This window comes from Oxyura jamaicensis, chromosome 6 (genome assembly GCF_011077185.1).
Source record: "Oxyura jamaicensis isolate SHBP4307 breed ruddy duck chromosome 6, BPBGC_Ojam_1.0, whole genome shotgun sequence".
NCBI lineage: Eukaryota > Metazoa > Chordata > Aves > Anseriformes > Anatidae > Oxyura > Oxyura jamaicensis.
This window is the reverse complement of record NC_048898.1, coordinates 10787408-10806363: the sequence shown is the minus strand read 5'-3', so window position 1 is coordinate 10806363 and position 18956 is coordinate 10787408. Positions and strand designations below refer to the sequence as shown.

The window sequence follows — 18956 nt, the reverse complement described above, 5'->3', positions numbered from 1 at the left end:
CCTTAGTGTAGGAGTTCACTGCACAAAGAGGAAATCTTGTGAGCTTCTTACTCATGAATTTTCTGCTGTCTTTAGTCAGCCTAATAAAAACGTTAGAGGACTAGATTAATTCTGAGACTGAAATGTCTGGATGCTGTTGGAAACTGCAGAACTCTGCTACCGTCACAACTTGCATACTAGTGCACTGTTTTAACGTGATACTGGAGCATTATGCCTTTAGGGGCTTGTGTGGCTAACAGGGCAGAAGAGGTGTGTGTGGTGTCACTTGTCCAGAGTATGGCCGTAGAGCAAATGTTTGAACATAAGCGATATCTTTTTCCCCTATCATTTGAGTATTTTTATCATAGCTTCATGTGTCATAACTTAAGTCCTTATGCCACCAGCTCTGTACTTATTTTTCCTCTTTTATATAGTACAGGTCCCATGTATCTGTAGCAGAATGCTGTATGAGAAATAGTATTTGTTTGGTTATGTTCTTTAAAGTTCTGTTTTTCAGAGAAATTGCTTTGTTACTGAAGAGATGCTCTTATACAGATAGTGTGAGATGTGAGAAATGGACAGATGATTTTTTTTTTGTCCCTGAATGTATTAAGATTGTGCTAGACCTCTTCCTTTCTAGCAAATAAATTATGAAGTACTGTTTGGGTAAACAGTCTTTGAAGAGCTAAAATCATTTTGTTTTTATTGGGAATGCTATCACTCATTTGTCTCTGCTTTTTTGCAGGAATTCATTTTTTAATTTCCTGAGGAGTTCTCAAGTTTTTGAATATTGATTGTATTATCTTGAAATTAATGATAAAAGTCCAAGGATTTCTCTTTTCCATAGAGAATCCTTTTAGGAGATGCAGAAAGTTGAGAACTTAAAATACAGTTTGTGGGTTTCCAATGTATGTTTCTTTTTTTTTTTTTTTTTTCTGGAAGAATTGTTCTTCTGCAGGTATTAGTAGTCCTGGTAGCTTTCTCAGTGAATGGTCTAAAGCTTCAGCTGAAAAATTGTCATCAGGCTGACCTGGTAAATTACGTGTAACTACAACGCTTTTGGCAAGTGCAGCAGCTGTAGTTGTAGAACAGGCTATGTAAAAACATTGAGTGGGAGGGTAGACACTCTTATAAGCAAGTGCATGAATCTTAGCTGATGCAGTAGTTCAAGAGTCTATGACATCAAGCTGGTTGAGATGACTAGTCTAACAATGCATTTAATTGGACAAATCAGTGCTGTGTAGAACAAAGTAAATAAGCTTCTATGTGCCTTAAAAGAACTGAGTGGGCTAAAAAAAATAGAAGGGAAATGTAAATGTACATTAAAATCAGCATTTAAGGAGGCAGTGCTGTTCTTGATGAAGACTTTGATTTGCAGGACAGGTGCATGGGCACTCATGGGTAAACTGCTCAAATCTGCTTGCTGGAATGAAAAATGTGAATGTGCCAGCAGGTAGGCTGTAAAAGTTGCATGCTGTGGATGCAGCATAGCTGCACTGGATCAGGAGCCCTGCTGAATCCAGTGCCTCAGGCAGGGGCTGGAAGAGGTGGGCCTGCTTTTCCTCTGGCAGATGGTTTGTTACTACAAACTGGAGTTGGATTTGGAAATTGATCCCAAATTCAGCTCTTCTTTGGCCATGTTATCCTGTCAGTTCCATGTGAGTTTCTTCCTCAGAATGAGGGTGGTCACTCTAATGGGCATGAGAGATGACACACCTCTGCCACGTGGACAGCCTTTTTGCCTATTTAAGTAGCTATCAGAGGTATGATGCTAGCTCACCAGTGTCTCAACTCACGACAGTTTATTCATGAGCCCGATAGTCTGCATGTAAATATAGATAAAATTGCATTTGTTTTCTGTTGTGCTTACTAAAGATGCAGTACTTCTGTTGTTGCCTTCCCTGCTGTAGCTCAAAATAAGTGACTTTGGTGAACTTAAAAATTTGTGGCGTCTTAGTGTACGGAATGTGTAGACGTTTTGGTGGGTGATTGGTTTTCTTCAGTGTGTCATGTTTCAAATTCATTTCATGTAGATGAGAGTAGAAAAATACTGAATTTTAAGGGGGCAAATACGATTCTGTTACAGGATGGTAATAATGGCAAGCTCACTCACAGCTTTGTCATCCTTTAGAAATCTGTATTTGAAAGTGTGCTTTTTGTTTTTTGTTTTCCACAGGGAGAGTAGAGCCTTAATTCACCTGGTCTTGACTTGAGTCTGACTGGCTTCCAGGATTATTTCTGTGCTTTGTGCTCTGCTCTTTCTTCTAAGAAAGGGAGTGGAGGTCACAGGGAGGCTTGGTCTTGGACATGATTTTAATGTGCAGTTCCTTTGTTTTCTTGACTTTTAAGCATGGTAGTAAGATCAAACTTCTCCAAATACGCTTGTCTGAATAGTGTTGAGGCAGGATTGCAACCATTAGGATAGCCCAGAAGTTTCAGTGAAACCACCCTATTGCATGCAGCAAGGCCGGACCTCCTGCCGAGCTTCAAAGCTGCTTTTGGCACCCCCATTCTTCCCCCCCAGTAGCCTCATTTGGCATAATGAAATTAAAAGACTGCACTGCAAAGAGAGGAAGGGCCTGGTTCTGGCACCTTGCTGTGCTGAGTCATTCTGCAAAGTGAGCCTGAATTGTGCTGTGGGAGCCCAGAGGAGTCAGCGGGGCGGGTGGGGCCCTGCCTTGTGCAGCAGCCTTTGGCTTTTGCTTTAGAAGGCTTCTGGAGTAAAAGGAAGTACTTTAGTTGCTTTTTTGTCTGCAGTTGAAGTCTTTTTGGGGCAGCCTAAGAATTATACCTTGGCCAGGATGTGGCTATTTGAGTGAAGGATTGTATGTGGCTTTCTTCTGAAGCCTTTTAGGCTGTGTGCAAACTCATTGCCCCTCTAATGAATTGAGGGGAGAGAGTGGAATAGGTTTCAGTTGCTGTCATCTTGATTTTATCTTCCAATTCTCTGTAGCTTTGTTTGTTTCTGGTTTGTAAGGGCTTTGGGTGGGGGAAAAATAAAAGTTTTTGCTTGTACTATAGGAAACTTGTAGTGGCCTTGCACTGAACATGAAGATTATGGGCAAAAAAACATTTCTTAAACTCTGGAAAATAATTCCAAGCTTATTTTTTGAAAAGTAAGGGAACAATTACGCTACTATCAGGCTTTCTTGGCTTTTGCAGCTTATGTTGTATTTCAGGAACACCTAAGACAGCAGGGTTGTGTCAGGAAGAGGAAAGAATCCACCATCAGGTTGTTTCCTGACCCCAAGAGGAAAAGTCTGGAAAGAGACAAGGGTAGGAAGGAAGGGCTGTAGGCTGCAGATTAGTCTGGTGTGGGTGGAGCTGTGATGTCAAATACTATTTGCCAGGGGCTGTAGAAAGTGTTTTTTGTTAAGAGTAACATTTTGTGTGTGCTGAAACTGAATTCAATGGGAATACAATTCCCATAACTTCCAATTGGACCTTGAAACAGCCTGACGCAGTTCATGTGCAAGGGTCTACTGCAGGAGCTACAACCTTGATAGGAAAAACAAACCAGATGCTAAGTTCTCAGTTTGTAGATGAGCCTCATAACACAGTTGAAGGAATTGAAAGGGTGCTTGGGAACAGGTAGTGTTTAAGCTAAGTGGTTGTCTGTCTGGTGCACGGGATCTGGCGCCAGTATTCTACCTCTTGTGAGTAGAGCTTAAAGCTGAATGCGGTGTGTTCATGCTCTGGATTTTTTCAGTTCTAAAGCAGGAAATGATCAAATGCTGGTTGCTGGTCTAGTTTCCTGTTCAAAGGGGTACAGTAGAGTCGCTTTGTGTATGTTTCCATCCAACCTTTTACGCATCATGTCTCATAAGTGACTCAACGACAGAAGCGAGTTGGGTAGTCTAGTTTTTTTTCTTGCTTAAAAGTTATTCAGATCCTAGTGAAAGGCAAACTCTTGCATGCTTCTCTTTTGAACTAGCTGGCTTGTTCACTCTCCCCGGGGAATACTTTCAGTTAGCATTGCTACTTCTCAGCTGCCTGATCTCCCATTCATGTGGCCAGCTCAGTGAGCTGATGAAGGTTAAAACTCTTCTTTCAGTTCAAGCTGGATCTGTTCCCTGGTCTGACCCACAGCAGTCCCTGGAATGCCTCCTTGTGCAAAAGTTGCAGAGAAAGGATATCTTCCTTAGGTTAATTCTCTGTAGAGTTCCATATTGAGTATACCCAATCATGCTAACTTTTATTGCCATGGTCTTCTACAACAATTTGCAGTGAGGTACTTTAATTACCTTGCATGTGGTACTTAAAGCAAAGAAATCTCACTTGGGTAAATAACCACTGTTTTACAAAGACAACTTATTTGCAAGTAAGTAATCTCACCTATAAATAAGGAAGCTGGTGTCTTTGTTCCTTCAGCAAAAATGTCATACGTGACTGCTCTCTGCTAAGTTTGCCAAAGGAACTTTTTGTACTCTGGCTGCTTCTGGTGAGAATTCTGAATCACTTATGTCTTAGTTGGATTGAGCTTTAGATTTATCCATGTTAATTCTTTGAGACTAAGCTTATATTTCTGCTGATAAACTCAGTTTTACTTGCAGCTAGTTTGCATGAGTGCTCAGAAATAATTCTGCAAAAATAGTGTTTTGTGAAACTGAACACTAAAAAATGAGCAATGTTTGTGTTGAGATGAGAATGAAGCATACCAGTGAAAATGTACTTGATAAGAATCCATTCCAGTTTACTTAGGAGGGTAATTATTATGAAAGACAGCCAGTCTGAAGAGGACACTTATTAAGCAACATCTGGAAATTTAACTTAGAACTGCTTTGCCTAGTTGTAATTCTTCCTGCGTATTAGTTGTGGGTTTGGTTTGTTCATCTGTGTGCTTAAGCGCCACCATATGGCTTACTGCATGCACAGACAGAGCTGTCTCTCATCATTTCTGTAACTTTTACAGAATGGCATGCATGATGACACTTGTAGCCCTCCTGGCTTTCTTTTTCCCCACCTCCTGACGGAGCACACTCAGAGAAGCTTCATGTACCCCGAATGAAGTTTAGAGGCAGCAGACAGTGAACCAAGCAGCACTTCAGACCTACACATATTTTGTTGTGTGAGGGGAGTAGGGTCCCATTTTTTTGCTTCTTGCTTGTGCTACAGGAAATTGCTTATAACGTACATTCAGTTCATGGGAGGCACTGCCTTTCCTAGCAGAAAAGATCCCCTTTTCAGGGTGCTTTAAGAGGATTTACTTGTCATGCTCACATAGGCTTGGTTGGTGTGTGTGTGTGGGAGCAACCTCAGTTGTTCATATGGTTACAATGGACTCAATACATGGGTGTTTCAAGCCAGAATGCCATTTAAGTAATTGATTGTTTGGAGGGTGATGATGGTCCTTAGTGTGTAGAGGTCATTTTAGCTTGATTACTGAAATTGGATATTAAAAATGAACTGCCTCAGAATGGAGAAACGGAATACAAGATTAGGACAAGGATCATCATTTAATTTGGATGAATATAAATCAGAAGTATTTATTATGCAAACATGTGAATTGGTGTGGAGTTTGTGTATTATGCATTAGATGCTTATTGAAAGTAAATGAATTGACCATTGCTTCAGTCTAATTCAAAAGGGCTCAAACAAGGCATAAAGATGAGAAATTGTACGTAATTAGGGAAGAATCTAATGTGAATCTTGACATCGAAGTTATGAAAAGTTAAGCATGCCTACTGTTTGGGAGTGGTACTATAACATGACTAAATACAGAATGACTTCAAAGTGCATTAAATATTTTGGAATCTAATGTATCCCTCTCAATCACAAATAACCAAATTAAAATACTGTCCAAAACTAGTTTGTACAATACAGGAATTCTATAGAATAAAAGCATTCTAGATTTTCTTTCTGAGAGTGACTCATCTGGAAGAATGTCTCATTACTGTTATTTGGGATTGCAGACAATATTTATTCTACTTGAGTAACAGTGCTACTGGCTAAGTGTTTGAGAATGTGTTTTCTCACTGATTAGATCTAATGTTCTTTTTTTTTTTTTGCTTTAGCTAGCTGGTGTGGCATTCCTCGCAGCTGGACTTTGGGCATGGAGTGAAAAGGTAAGGGTAGATATGAAGCAGCGAGAAGTAAATGTAGTAGCATCAGAGCTCAGGACCTTGTTCAGATGTTCTAAACTGAAGTTAGTTTCATTTTTGCCCACGATTGGGTATTTAGCTGTGTCCTGAATGTTTAGACCTCTTTCTAGACTTGTAAGAGTAGGGTTTAAGAGAACTAAAGACTTCAATCTTTGTGAATAGTCTTTATGAGTAATCTTTATGGAATGGTTCTCTATTGAAAACATGTTTTCTAAAATATGCTTATCTCCCCACCTCCTTTTATTAGAAATGAATAGTGTTTGAAAGGAATATAAAAGAACGATATGTATAAATAATTAGAATGCATCTCTGGGATCATATTTCTGAAGTATTTCCATCTTAAGTCCATCTGTTATCTTTTACTTTACTCCCTGTGGAGTTGCAGAAGTGATTGTATGACCATGTAGAGGAACAAAACTGAGGAACATGATCCAGCTAAGTAACGCGTATTTTGGTAAGGTTTATTTCAGCTGAACAACTTCCTCAGTCAGAGGAAGTCTGCAGGCATGTACCTACTGAACTCTCATCTCACAAGAGAAGAGGCACTGTAGGCGTGGAAGTGAATGGATCACCCCATTGTTAGAAATGTAAAAGCATGTTTTTGTAACTGCTTGCAGTAGGGAAAAAGTGACGATGACTGGAAGACTTAATCTGCATTTTAATTAACAGAAGAGGGCAGATGCCCTCACTGAGTTGTGCTGCTGAGTAGGTACACTTTCATTACTACTGTAGTGTAACATTTCCTTAGAGCTCTTGTATACAGAAATTGTCCACACATAATGAGGTTCTGGGATTTCCCCACTTTTTGGAAGTTCAAGTTTTATGATTTTAATGCTGAGGCATTTATTCTCCTCCTCTCTCCCAGTGTGTATACACATCCTCACTCACAGCTATATCACTGGTACATAGTAAGCAGGCTAACTCCATGCACAAATGTTTACCTCCTATTCTGTTATAAAGGGATTTTGTTTCCAATCCTTTATGGAAGGCATTTAATGGAAGGTGTCAAACTTCTCTTCCGTTTGTATTCTCATGTTCCTACAATCTCCTCTGTACAAACTGTTCTGTGGAGAAACGCATATGATATCTGGGGCTGGAAGTGACTAGCTCCGTTTGCCAAATGTCCTTTATGGTATGCTAACATTAGTAATGCTTTTACTTTCAGTAAACTTGTTGACTCTTTTTTTCTTAAATTATGCCTGAACTGCTTCTGTTGTCTGTTCTGTTTTGTAAATAAGTGCTTGAAAGTTTTTCCTGTGGTTTTAAACTTCTGAATGGCTCATGAAATCAGTATGTTGTTTTTCATGTCAGTTTTCTGTGTGGACACTTTCATATTAGAGCCACAAAGTCATACTCTGTGCCTGTGGGAATCTGTGTTTGCAGATAAGTCTCAGTGAACAATAGATGGGAAGTAAAAGAAAAACATTGCAGAAGCTGTGCTGCAGTGCTAAACCCAAAGATAAACTAAAGGTGGTGGGAGAATTTTAAACATCCTGTCTCTTAGTGTGGCATGAAGTATATTGGGTCCCTCTAACTGCTTTGTTCATTCTTTTGTCATCTTTTCCCGTATGACTACAATTCAGATTAATTTGTGTTCTTTTTCTCTGGGTTTAAGTCCTGTGTATGTCTCTGAGCTGATAATATATCAAAAGAAGCATGGTGTTTTGTGTCAAGTGTTGAAAGTAACTTAAGAAAAGTTACCCACCCTGATTTGCATTACTGTTTGCTGTTGAGTCTAATATTGTCTCTTAACTTTTCTGATCTCATTGGCCTATTCTTATGATCTTTACATGTGCTTTGCTAATCCAAAGAGTCATGTAAAAGTTGCTGCGCAAAATTAAGTCTACACAATAAAAACTGGATCAACGTTAATACCATGTCCAAGAAGTATTGCAAAAATCATTAAGAGGAAATGAGCGTCACTGCAATAAACTGCAAATAAAATCAAAATAAATAACAGCCATCATGTCTGATTTTTTTTTCAATAAAACCAATTCAAGAAGGACACAAAGGAATATCTGGGGAACTGGAGACGAGTCAGCCTAACTTCATTCCAGCAGATTCATGACTGATAACAAAGGGAGAGAGAGCAGTCTGCTGGAAAGCAGGGCTGTTGCTTAGAGGGACTTTGAGAGCCTGGAAATATGAGTTGATGGGAACTTTGTGAAAGTTTATTTTTGCACTTTCATTTTTTTTAAAATTCCATGCCTGGGGTGGAGTAATCTCATGCATTAGTACAGGCTGGGTGGGGGCTCACTTCCTGGAAGGCATTTCTGTGAGGAAGTAACCTTGGGCTGCTCATTAAGTGACCGAGGGAGATTTCCAACAGCACTTGTTACTTTGGGGACTGCAAATGAAATACCAGGTCCAGTCTTGGAAAAGACCCACCTGCTGCAGGGGAGCCTAACACAACCTATTCTATGATTATAGGTTACTTATTCTTTAGTCTGCTGATCTCTGTGCATCTGTACACATGTAAACTGTTTAAAGGTATGCTCATAGCTTGTAAGTCAGTGACAGTGTTATGGTGACAATCAATGTCCAACTAATGTAAGTGTCAGAAAAATCAGCTGTCCTTGTTGGATGTTTTGTAACTTCTGTACTAATGTATCTCAAGACTGTAACTGTTTTGGCATCTTTTAGTGGGCTGTATTAAAGTTTTTTCAAGGCAATCATTATTTGCCCTCTGCTGATGTATTTCACTTGAGCTGGAGGTATGGCACGTACAAACATGAAAAGAAGCAGAAATCAAAGCATGTACAACTGAACTCCTAACTCACTGTTAAAAACAACGGAGAAGAAGACTTAAAGACCGTTTTATTTTTTTATTTTTCTTGACACTGACCTCAACAAGTGGGCCTTATTTCTGTATGCCTTGGTTTCCTGTCCCTTTTGAGTTGCACACATTTAGAATGAGTACTGCATGAGAAAAGAACCTGTAAGAAATCTAGATGTTATTGGGAAGGGTGACCTGTGCTGCAAAAGGCTTTATAAGTACCAATTTTTTGCAACCTCTTGCTTGTTGCACTAGTACCAGATGTCACTTCTAATGAAACTTAATGTGTCATTGTTTAATATACAAAATTCAGCCCTGGAATTTCCTTGGAAAAAAGGCAATTCAGCTCTACTTTCGATGTCTTATTTCAAGTAAATCAAGGTAGGAATAACAGCCTTGTAGTCAGGGAAGAAGGGGAGGCTGCACTACCTTATTATTGAAAGAATTTATGTTTTCCTTGAAAATAAATAATTCCCCAAATTCAGTTCTTTGGCCTGTCTTAATATCAGTGATATCTTGAAATCCTGATTGTTAGTGGGGGGAGAGGGGAAAGTTAGATGGCATAGGCAGGAACATCCTTAGAGACATGAGTGAGATGAGATAGTGTCTTTGAATTTTTGAAAAAAATTGTCTTTGGAAAATCATTGAATTAAAAATCCTGAATTAGTTTTCTTGTTGACTTCCTTCAGGTTTTTTTACTTAACATCTTTTGTTAGCACCCCCCTGCCCTTCTGAAAAGAGAATGTTGTAAACATCAAATGTGAATATGAGGACTTGCGAACCTACATCTGAGGGTGAATAATAGAGCCCAGTTCCTCCCTACTTTTTTTCATAACATCCTTTGATCAGAGGAAGTTTTCCTACAAAAGATGTTGCTTGGACAAGTGAGATTGTCAGAGAAAAGCTTGAGTGTGGGAAGGAGATAGATGGAAAAAGCTGTGAAGTTTTCAGCATCCTACTCGTGGTCATGTGACTAGTTTCATAGCTTATTGCTTGCACAAAGATACTGAATTTGTCTTGGCATCTTCCCTGTTTGTAGAGTCTGAGACAAGGGCTTTTGAGGCCAGAGTTTGATTAGGTGGCACTTCAATTTACCCTCTAGACCAAATGTGGTAGCTAGCTTTGAGGTCTCAGTCTGTAAGGACGACAGTGCTTCTGATGACACTGACTAGAAAAGCCTTTGCTTTCCAGGACTTTTCAAAAAAATACTGGGAAATCTATAAACCATGACCAGTTCTTAATAAGGTATTTCAACTCAGTTTCCAGCCAGTGGCAAGGCATTCTTGAATTCTACTGTTTACTTTTTTTTTGGCCCTTCAAGTCAGTTTTGATTTAAAAACAAACAAAAAGCAAAGCACAAACACCAGCCCCCTGTTGTCTTGCTATCACTACATTAACAGCTCTAATAAGATCTGTTGTAAACCATACTATGAAAGACAAACTCCTGCATATCACTAGAGTACTGCTAACCAGTGTCTTTTCTTCAGCTGATGAAGTTTTTCTCCATGTGAACACTTTCTTTTAATGCTTTATTTCCGATATGGTCTTTTCGTTAGGTAAATATGTAACTGTAAAGCGATACAGATTTTTCTGAGGTATTTTCTTAGGTTGAATGTTCTTTGCACTTAACTCTAGCACAAATACCTGAGTAGCAAAATTTACATTCTCTTGACAGAATTAGACTGCTTGTATAAATCGTAAGCCTTAAGGAGCCTATTTGATACCTTTTTCTTGTATCATGTGTAATTAACTTGAGCATATACTTTAAAAAACAAAAAGTAAAAATGTAATGTCATCTTATGTTGATTTTATTATTTTTCTGTTTTCAAGGGAAGGTATTTCCTCCTTGAAACGATCAATCTGTTGCTGGGTCTGAGAGGAGCACTAAGACCACTTCAGGGCTGCTTGGATGTTGCTACAGATTATTGTTGTTAGCTTCAGTAGTTTCAGCTGTTTGTCCCTTCTGGTTTTTTGGGATTTGCATGTTATACTTGCACATTACCTGAAAGTCTTGTGTTGTGTGTATTTGATGGGATTGTAACAGTAGCTGATATATAACTTAATTTTGAAAAGATGACTGCTTCGTTGTATTAGCATTACATTTATGTAAATGTAATTATCTATGTAGACTCAGAACTTCTGTCCCAAGATCTGGGTGGACAGGCTTAATAGGTAAGATTGCAATACAGATAAGAGGCATTTCCAGATAGTTAAGAAAAAATAAAACATTGCTGTTAAATTAGGTTTATTGCAAGTGTCCTGTTGGAAAAGGATAACTTCTGTTGTTGTGAGGATTTTATTTGTGATGAGAAAGGAACGCTTAAACTATATTTCTGTTTTTTTGGGGGAAGGCTTTGAGAATCACTTGAAAGAACTACTCAGTAATAACTAAAATGGCAAGAGGAAAAAATCTTTCACGTGAAAACTAAATCAAAATCCTATTTCTCTCCCTTACATCATCCATATCCTTCTTCGTGGTTAGTGTTCTTTCTCCCTTTCTGCCACCTAAACATCAGGATTGGAAAGATTTTTTTTTTTAAATGACTTTGATCTTCTCCTGATTGAGGCATTTCAAATTAATATACATCATTAGTCCTTTTGCCTTGAAACTAGGTGAATACTCAGTGATAGTACTGAGCTTTTGGCACCATCTTGTGGAAGCTTGCTTGGCAGATACACCTAGGAGAATGTAATCTGAAAAGTTTAGACTATTGGATTTACTTATTAAATGAATTAATAGCTTTCACTTTGCATTAATACTTCCTTTGCTGGTGTGAAGACAACTGGTATAATCAATAATGCTTCTGTGACCAAATTTGTCTGAGTGGGTTACTGTTTGGAAGCTCAAGGATTTGCAACCAGTTCATTTGGAATCGTGTAAAAATCGTGGCAATTCAGAAGGAATGTTAAATGAAAAATGAATATAGTGGTCATCTTTCTGTTATCCTGTTTTTCTCTTTCAGGGTGTGTTGTCTGATCTAACAAAAGTGACCGGTCTTCATGGTCTGGACCCAGTGGTGCTTGTCTTAGTGGTGGGAATAGTGATGTTTACTTTGGGATTTGCTGGTTGTGTAGGAGCACTGAGAGAAAACATCTGCCTTCTGAAATTTGTAAGTATCACTGTTATATGAGGGAATTATTATGTATGTGAAAGTAGGAAATTGTGGGTGAAGAACCTGATGAAAATTAATTTACAGCATTTGGTTTGTGACAACATACGTGGTGACAACATACGTGGCTTGGGGAGAACAAAATCCCTTAAAAGCTTAATCTCTTCTAAATATTTAGTGGACAAAACTTGGGGACTCAAATGACTACTGTGAAATCTCTTAAGCATTTGTTTTTGTATTGAGGTTTTCTTGCTTTAGATTTAGAAACAGTTAAGCTGGAAAAAATATATAAAAATGGGAACTGTCCAAGAAGCAGTGGAGTTGGAATGGGGATGTATTCAAAAGAGTTATTCTCTAATTTGTGACTTTTCTTTCACAGTTTTGTGGAACAATTGTGTTTATATTTCTGTTGGAGCTGGCAGTGGCAGTTCTGGCTGTCTTGTTCCAGGACTGGGTGAGGGACAGAGTCAAGGAGTTCTTTGAGAATAACATTAAGTCCTACCGAGATGATATTGACCTCCAGAACCTCATTGATTCGCTACAGAAAATAGTAAGTTCATATCCTGTCACTTCTCCTGTGTGTTCTAAGAGAACATATAGATATGGCAGTCTTACTCTTCATGTTCTACAGCATTGCAAGTAGTTTCTACAGATTTATAAAACCCTGTAGATAGTAGTGCCATGTGACAGAAGTGCAGTTTTTCTGTTTCTGTATTGAAAGCATCAGAGAGGCAAGACTGCTGAGATACAGTGCCCTGCTAAGTGCATGTGTGGGAACTTACCAAGCATCCACCTGCCTCATGACTTTTGTTCCCCTGTTCTGATCAGTGTTGCACCAGGTGAAGTAAAAACTGAGCAACAAAAACTGTTCATCCTGGAAAAGTTGTGCAGTGGAACTATTGACTAGATCGTCTGCACTCGCGTTTTAAGAGGCACTGCAGTCTTGTACAGGGATATAGTAAGAGAGGGTCTTTTGTTTTCTGAGAAGCACCTCAGCTTGAAGCAAAAGAAGATTTTTCTTAACTGTTTTTATGCCCTTGTGGTCCTAAAATACACAGTTACTAAAAGACAATGATGTATACCAGGAGATAGCAAGTCCTGTGCTGGTAAGGGCCTGGTGGCTTTCAGTGAGTTTGCTTCTTTTTGCAGTCTTCCTCAAGAAACAACCAGTGAGGGCAACTCTTCTGATTTATTTATTTATTTAATTGTATCTATATATATGGAGAGAAACAGAATACATATGTGAGTACTTCATAAAGTGGTAAAAAGGTTGATTTTTATATATATTTTTCCCCTTTAAAAAAGGTTGTTTTTGTCTTTTTTTCTTTTTTTTAATAGAAGATCATGTTTAAATACATGCTTACAGCTTGGTTTGATAGCAAACCATGTTTTTAGACTGGATGTCAGTTTGAACTGTTGTATATTGCCAGCAACTTTATTTATCCTGTTAATTAACTCTTGCGTGCATTAGTATTGTACGTGAAACTATCCTCTTACTAAGCTGCCTGGATGGCTTTCAGTGCTATTTGCTTTAAGGCCAAGGGCACCAGAGATGATCCTGGCCACTTTTAACACCAGTAACTGTCTCAATTTTGTCTATGCTGTTGTTACTTTTTCTGGTTTTCTAGTTAGTTTCATTTCAGTCTCTCAGAGAAATGTGCTAAGCTGATTTACATTTGAACTCCAGTTAAGTACTTTTCAATGAAACTAAAAGGCTGAACGGAGTATGCTAGCCTAGTTAATGATCAAAGAAACCTGAAAAAACAAAGATCAGAATCTCTGAATCAGCCTGTCATTGATTTGTATCTGAAAGTACTGAGGAAAAGGTACGCAACACTGATTAGTTAGTGTAGCTCTGCAAGGGCTCAATGATAAAGTGCACCAGTATATTTAAGTGCCTCACTGAAATCCGTTTTCTAGGGAGTTTCACAGGTTGTGTGTTGGGACCCAGAGAGCTTTCCATAGGCTGCTCCTTACTCTGGCTATTTGCCTTACTTTCAAGTCTGTAAGTGTCCTCATAGCCTCTATCTTACTAAGATAGATGTTTAGTGGTTGCGTGGTCTTTTAGTGGTGGAGATGAGTAAGGGAGGAGGGACTAGAAAGATAAAAATAACCTATTTTTTATTTTCACTATAAACACATGTGACCTAACATTTTTTTCAATTCTGACTGTTCTGTTCAGCTCTTTTTTGTCCTTTTTCCTTTGAAAAGTAGGTGCACACAGTTCTGCTCTGTTCACGTCTGTGTCTGTCACCACTTGGTAACTTCTGAATCAATTTACTGACTCAAGTTTTTAGCAGTCTCACAGAAAGGTCAATACAAGTTATGTGACAATGAGCAGTGGGCAGAGAAGAGATGTTAGAGATAGTAGTGGTGTCGTCCTAAGAGAGGAGGTAATTTCATAAGGTACCAGGAAAAGTGTTTGATATAACATATTAAGTATACATTATGGCGAAAGATTTACACCCTTAAGTAACCAGGCTGGTAAACTGCAAAGCATAACTTAATGAGAAACAAACTTACATCAGTTCCAGGACTTAAAAAGTCTTTGAAATATTTGGATTCCCTAACCTGTAATTATGGTAATTACATTACACTACATTCTATAACTTTTAGTTTTAGTTGATGTAGAAGAAGTGAGGAAGAAAGCATCCGTGTAACCAATTTTGTTGCACTGTTTATGGATGTACACAGATTTGCATTGGGTAATTACATTTAAAGTGACAATTTTAATGTTAATATCTCATTACGTTGACACGTATTTCCAAGAGCATTATGCCAAATGCATTTCTTTGATTTCATAGAGCCACAGTATTGATTATTCATTATTTTTTACTCTGGTGTTGGTATTGATTCCTTGCAGCCTTAGGAAAGGGGTGTATATGACCAAATACCATTCCAGAGAGCTGTTCAGTGGATAAATTTTCTATAAAAATGTCCCCAAGTGTTAAGCATTTGTTTATCTGTTGCAGAACCACTGCTGTGGTGCCCAAGGTCCAGATGACTGGGACTTCAACATATACTTTAATTGCAGCAGTGAAAGCAAAAGTCGTGAGAAGTGTGGTGTTCCTTTTTCCTGTTGTATACCTGATCCTGCTGTAAGTTGTTTTCCTGGCTTTGTATTGCTCTGTTGTTGAAGAATTACGAAAGAAGGCACTTCCTGAATATAGTGTGATGCCTAGGGCTTTAAGAGGTCTTTTAAATGATCAAAAATTTCTATCCTGATAGCCAAATTCTTTTGTTTCGGTACCATCATTTTTAGAGTCTAAATATGGCAACCCATTACACAACTGAAAATGTATTGTCTGCCATCCGGAATTCAGAAGCTATTTTTTATGGCTTAAATCTGCAACCGTTGGCTGTTGATGCTGTTTTATTCCCAATGCCTTGAATTCTTAAGCATGTTATTTATGGTCTAAGCAGTACACTTGCCCCTGGTTAGAATTACTGTACAGCACCCTTTTGCCAGACAAGTAGGAGTAACTCCATTTGCTGATGACTTTAGTTATCAGCAAATAGTAAAGTGCTGATGCACAAACTCAGTTTAAAGTGTCTGAGTCAATTCTTTGGTTTTGGCGAGGTTCAAGTACTCACTGGTTGGATTGGCTTATTAAGCTCTGGGAACCTGGCCCTTGCAGTAGAAGCAAAAATAGGGAGGTATGTGCTAATGGATGCAAAATGCTTTGTATGGATATAATGGATGAAAAATGCTTTGTAGCATTTGTAGCTCAGAAGGTTGATCCAGCAATCCTTGTGCAGCAGATAGCTATTTAAATATATAAAGGCTTTTGATTTCATTGGAAATCATTCAAGGAAAGATTTTGTTTGGAAAATATTCCAAGTTCAGATTCCCCAGTAATTTTCTTACTGTAATTTAGAGCAGTTCACTGCAGTTTTTCTGTTGTTGGGGCTGTATTTAAGGAGACATAGGTGTCTTCAAATCTTTTAAATCTGAGATTCTACTGCTAGCATTTTAATATAACTCAGTATGCGTAATATAAAATATTCTATAATTGTGTAGTAAATAGGTTTTAATAACTCTAATACAAAGGAAGAACAAAAATGTCTTAAAAGGTATGTATCTGCATCTTATGAGCTTAATACTGTTGTTAGGTTGTGTGTGGTTGGGATCTGGAAAGTGTTTATTGTGTTTCTGTTTGGAATTTACAACAGGAACATTTTGTCATCTTCAGTAGTTTTATCTTGAAGCTGGGTTATGTGAGACTTTGATTTATCAACCATAAGAGAGGTCAAGTAGCTTGCAGCTATCTGTTACTTGTTTTGACTGATCAGGTTAGCACTGTGAAATGAAGGAGTTGTAAGACACATTCCTCCACTGCAGGTGTAAAATAAAACAGTGTAATACCTTTATTCTTATCTCAATGTTTAGGTGTAATGCGAAATTGATAAAATGAATTTGATCTTGGAGATGCAGATGTCTTATCTGAAGGCTGTCAGTATAGTTGTTAATGTTTTGTGTGGAATATTTGTTGCTGGATGAAAGCCAAGCAACAGGAGAAGCTGGAGTGGAGGATGTTTTCTGCTAATATATACTTTGCTATTATACTTCCCTGTTGTTCTGCTAATGCTTTTTTTTTTTTGCTGTTGCTATTTTATTTTATTTTTTTTACTAAAATGCTTTTTAAAATGTCTGGTTTTGACAGTTCTGATTCTTTTGTGAATTTAAAAGATGGGAAAACTTGATGTGACAAGAAGAAAGTATAATTCAACTGATATTTTTAATCTGTTTTGCAGCAAAAAGTTGTGAATACACAGTGTGGCTATGATGTCAGAAAGAAGGTAAGGTGCTGGAATCTTGCTGTTTTGCTGTTCTGTGTCTGCATGGACAAAATAATGAAAACTGCAATTGCTGATGTATAAGTCAGTTCAGAATTCTGGGAGCTTATCAGCTGTGCTACATCCTGCTACAAGTAGAGTGTGGTAGAGATTTTGTTTTGTACTGTGGGAAGGTGGAAAAAAAGAAAAAGCAAAGTCTGCTTCAAAAAGGGGTAAGACCTGCATTTCAAATGTCTCAGGTATTAGTTCTAGTATCCTAATTCTGAATTGTGTTCTCTACTAATCTGAAGTATTCTAATAAGGATTTATTCTAATAAGTATTCTAATAAGGATTTTCAGGAAGTTACTAATATGAATGTCCTGACATCCCTTGAGTTAATTTGGGCATATGTATTTCTGTATGTATTCCATGTATTTCTGGAATCCGGTTAAAAATGTTACTGTGTAAATGACCAATCATAAGTTTTACTATATCCCTTCACGTGATTGAGAGTTGTTATAATTAACTTAAGCATAAAAGTGAGGTTCTTGAATTCTTCTTCTCTTTCAGAGCAAGAGTCAATGGGATGATCAGATTTTCATAAAAGGCTGTATTCTTGCTCTGGAAGCTTGGTTGCCCCGAAATATCTACATTGTTGCAGGTGTCTTCATAGCTATTTCACTGCTGCAGGTTGTTTTTTTTATTGTTTTTTCCTTACCCACTGAGAGTAAAAGTAATTACGGAGGGAGACAGTAAATATTTTGACATTGTGGATTTTTTTAGGTATGATAACAGTATTGCAAAAAAAAAAAAGGGGGGGAGGGGGGATTTTGTAGAGATGGGGTCTTAACGTAAAATTATGAGATCAATTGATTTCCTTCAGGCAAAATTACTTCTCAAAGAAATGAAGGCCACTGTACTGTATTGCAAATATATCATATTTTTATATTATCATAGAATCATTTAGGTTGGAAGAGACCTCAAAGATTATGAAACATATATTTTATTATATATTAACATGGCAACATGCTATTTTTTTATATATAAAATTATATGCGTCTCTCACATACATCATGAGGGACAGGAGATCTTCTGGTAATGTATTCCAGTAGATCATAACTTCTGCCTTCTAGTGCAAATACAAAAGACTGAAATCCAATTCTATCTTTCACGCTAAGAATGCTATTCAGAATACTGTAGCATACAGCACAAAAATCTCAAGAGTAGAAGAGAAGGGAAGCTGGTGAACAGGTTGCAGATGTGATATTAGCAGCAGGAGATGGAGTTGCTGAAACTTCTTGCAATACCTCTTCTATTCTTGGTACATCAATGAAAATGAACTGAAATCCTCAGTAAAGCAGATAGAATGAAAATTCTTTCAAGGTGGATCCTGCTTTCATTGTGGCAGTTGTGTATACTCGCCTAAGTTGCTTTCATGTGGTACTGCTTTACTTCAGCGGGAAATAAGAGTTGTAAATCTACAAAATCTTTTCCGTTTAACTGAAAATACGTTGAACATAGTGCTGGCAAAATACCTTTTTCCAGCCATGACAATACTGCCCTCTGTTGCTTTTTTGATAGTTTATCAGTATCTATTAGTAGTGCTTCCAGTGCTTTCATAGAGAGATGCTGTCCTGAGAATAACACCTTCAGTTAGGAGGAGAGGAGGTTCAAGATAGAAAATCTAAACTTTTGACAGTGTTGAGAGTCACTTGATATTGTTGTTCCTATTCGCGTCCTGAGTCTCTCTGACACCCTTTTCATATTGCAGGATTATTTTCAAATTTAGTTTATCTTGTGCATTAAGCTTTTTCATGGTGGAACTGGGAGTGAGACAAATTGTCTCCTAAAAAAAATCTTCTGGCTTTTACAGAAGTTCACAGTATTTTGTTGATTTCCTAAGAATGTTTTAGGAAGTATGCTGAGTTACGAATTTATTTTCAGTTTGTGAAGGAAAATTTCCCAGAGAACTTGAGTGAATGTTACAATTTCAAAGTATTTAAATATCTCAGAAGGATCTGGGACTTCTCTAACTGTTGTTTCTGACATGGAATATACAATTGTGAAAGTGAAATTCTTAAGTATTTTAAATATATATAAAAATAAATAGTAACTTGGCTTAACCAAAGTTACGGAATGAATTAAAATGCTTCAGACTTGTAATTTTAGCAGTATGTAAGTGCGAGTGCTATAAGTAAACTTGGTAAAATGGA

General features: G+C 37.7%; 1 protein-coding gene across 2 annotated transcripts in view; it reads left to right on the top strand.

The window, feature by feature from the left end:
• TSPAN14 (tetraspanin 14) overlaps positions 1-18956 on the top strand; it is a 39259-nt gene that overhangs the window by 15862 nt on the left and 4441 nt on the right. For both annotated transcript variants that reach the window (XM_035329516.1, XM_035329517.1), the window contains exons 3-8: positions 5994-6044; positions 11820-11966; positions 12346-12516; positions 14939-15064; positions 16722-16766; positions 17314-17433. In XM_035329516.1, coding sequence (XP_035185407.1) covers positions 5994-6044; positions 11820-11966; positions 12346-12516; positions 14939-15064; positions 16722-16766; positions 17314-17433 — 660 coding nt within the window. The remainder of the gene's footprint in view (positions 1-5993; positions 6045-11819; positions 11967-12345; positions 12517-14938; positions 15065-16721; positions 16767-17313; positions 17434-18956) is intronic.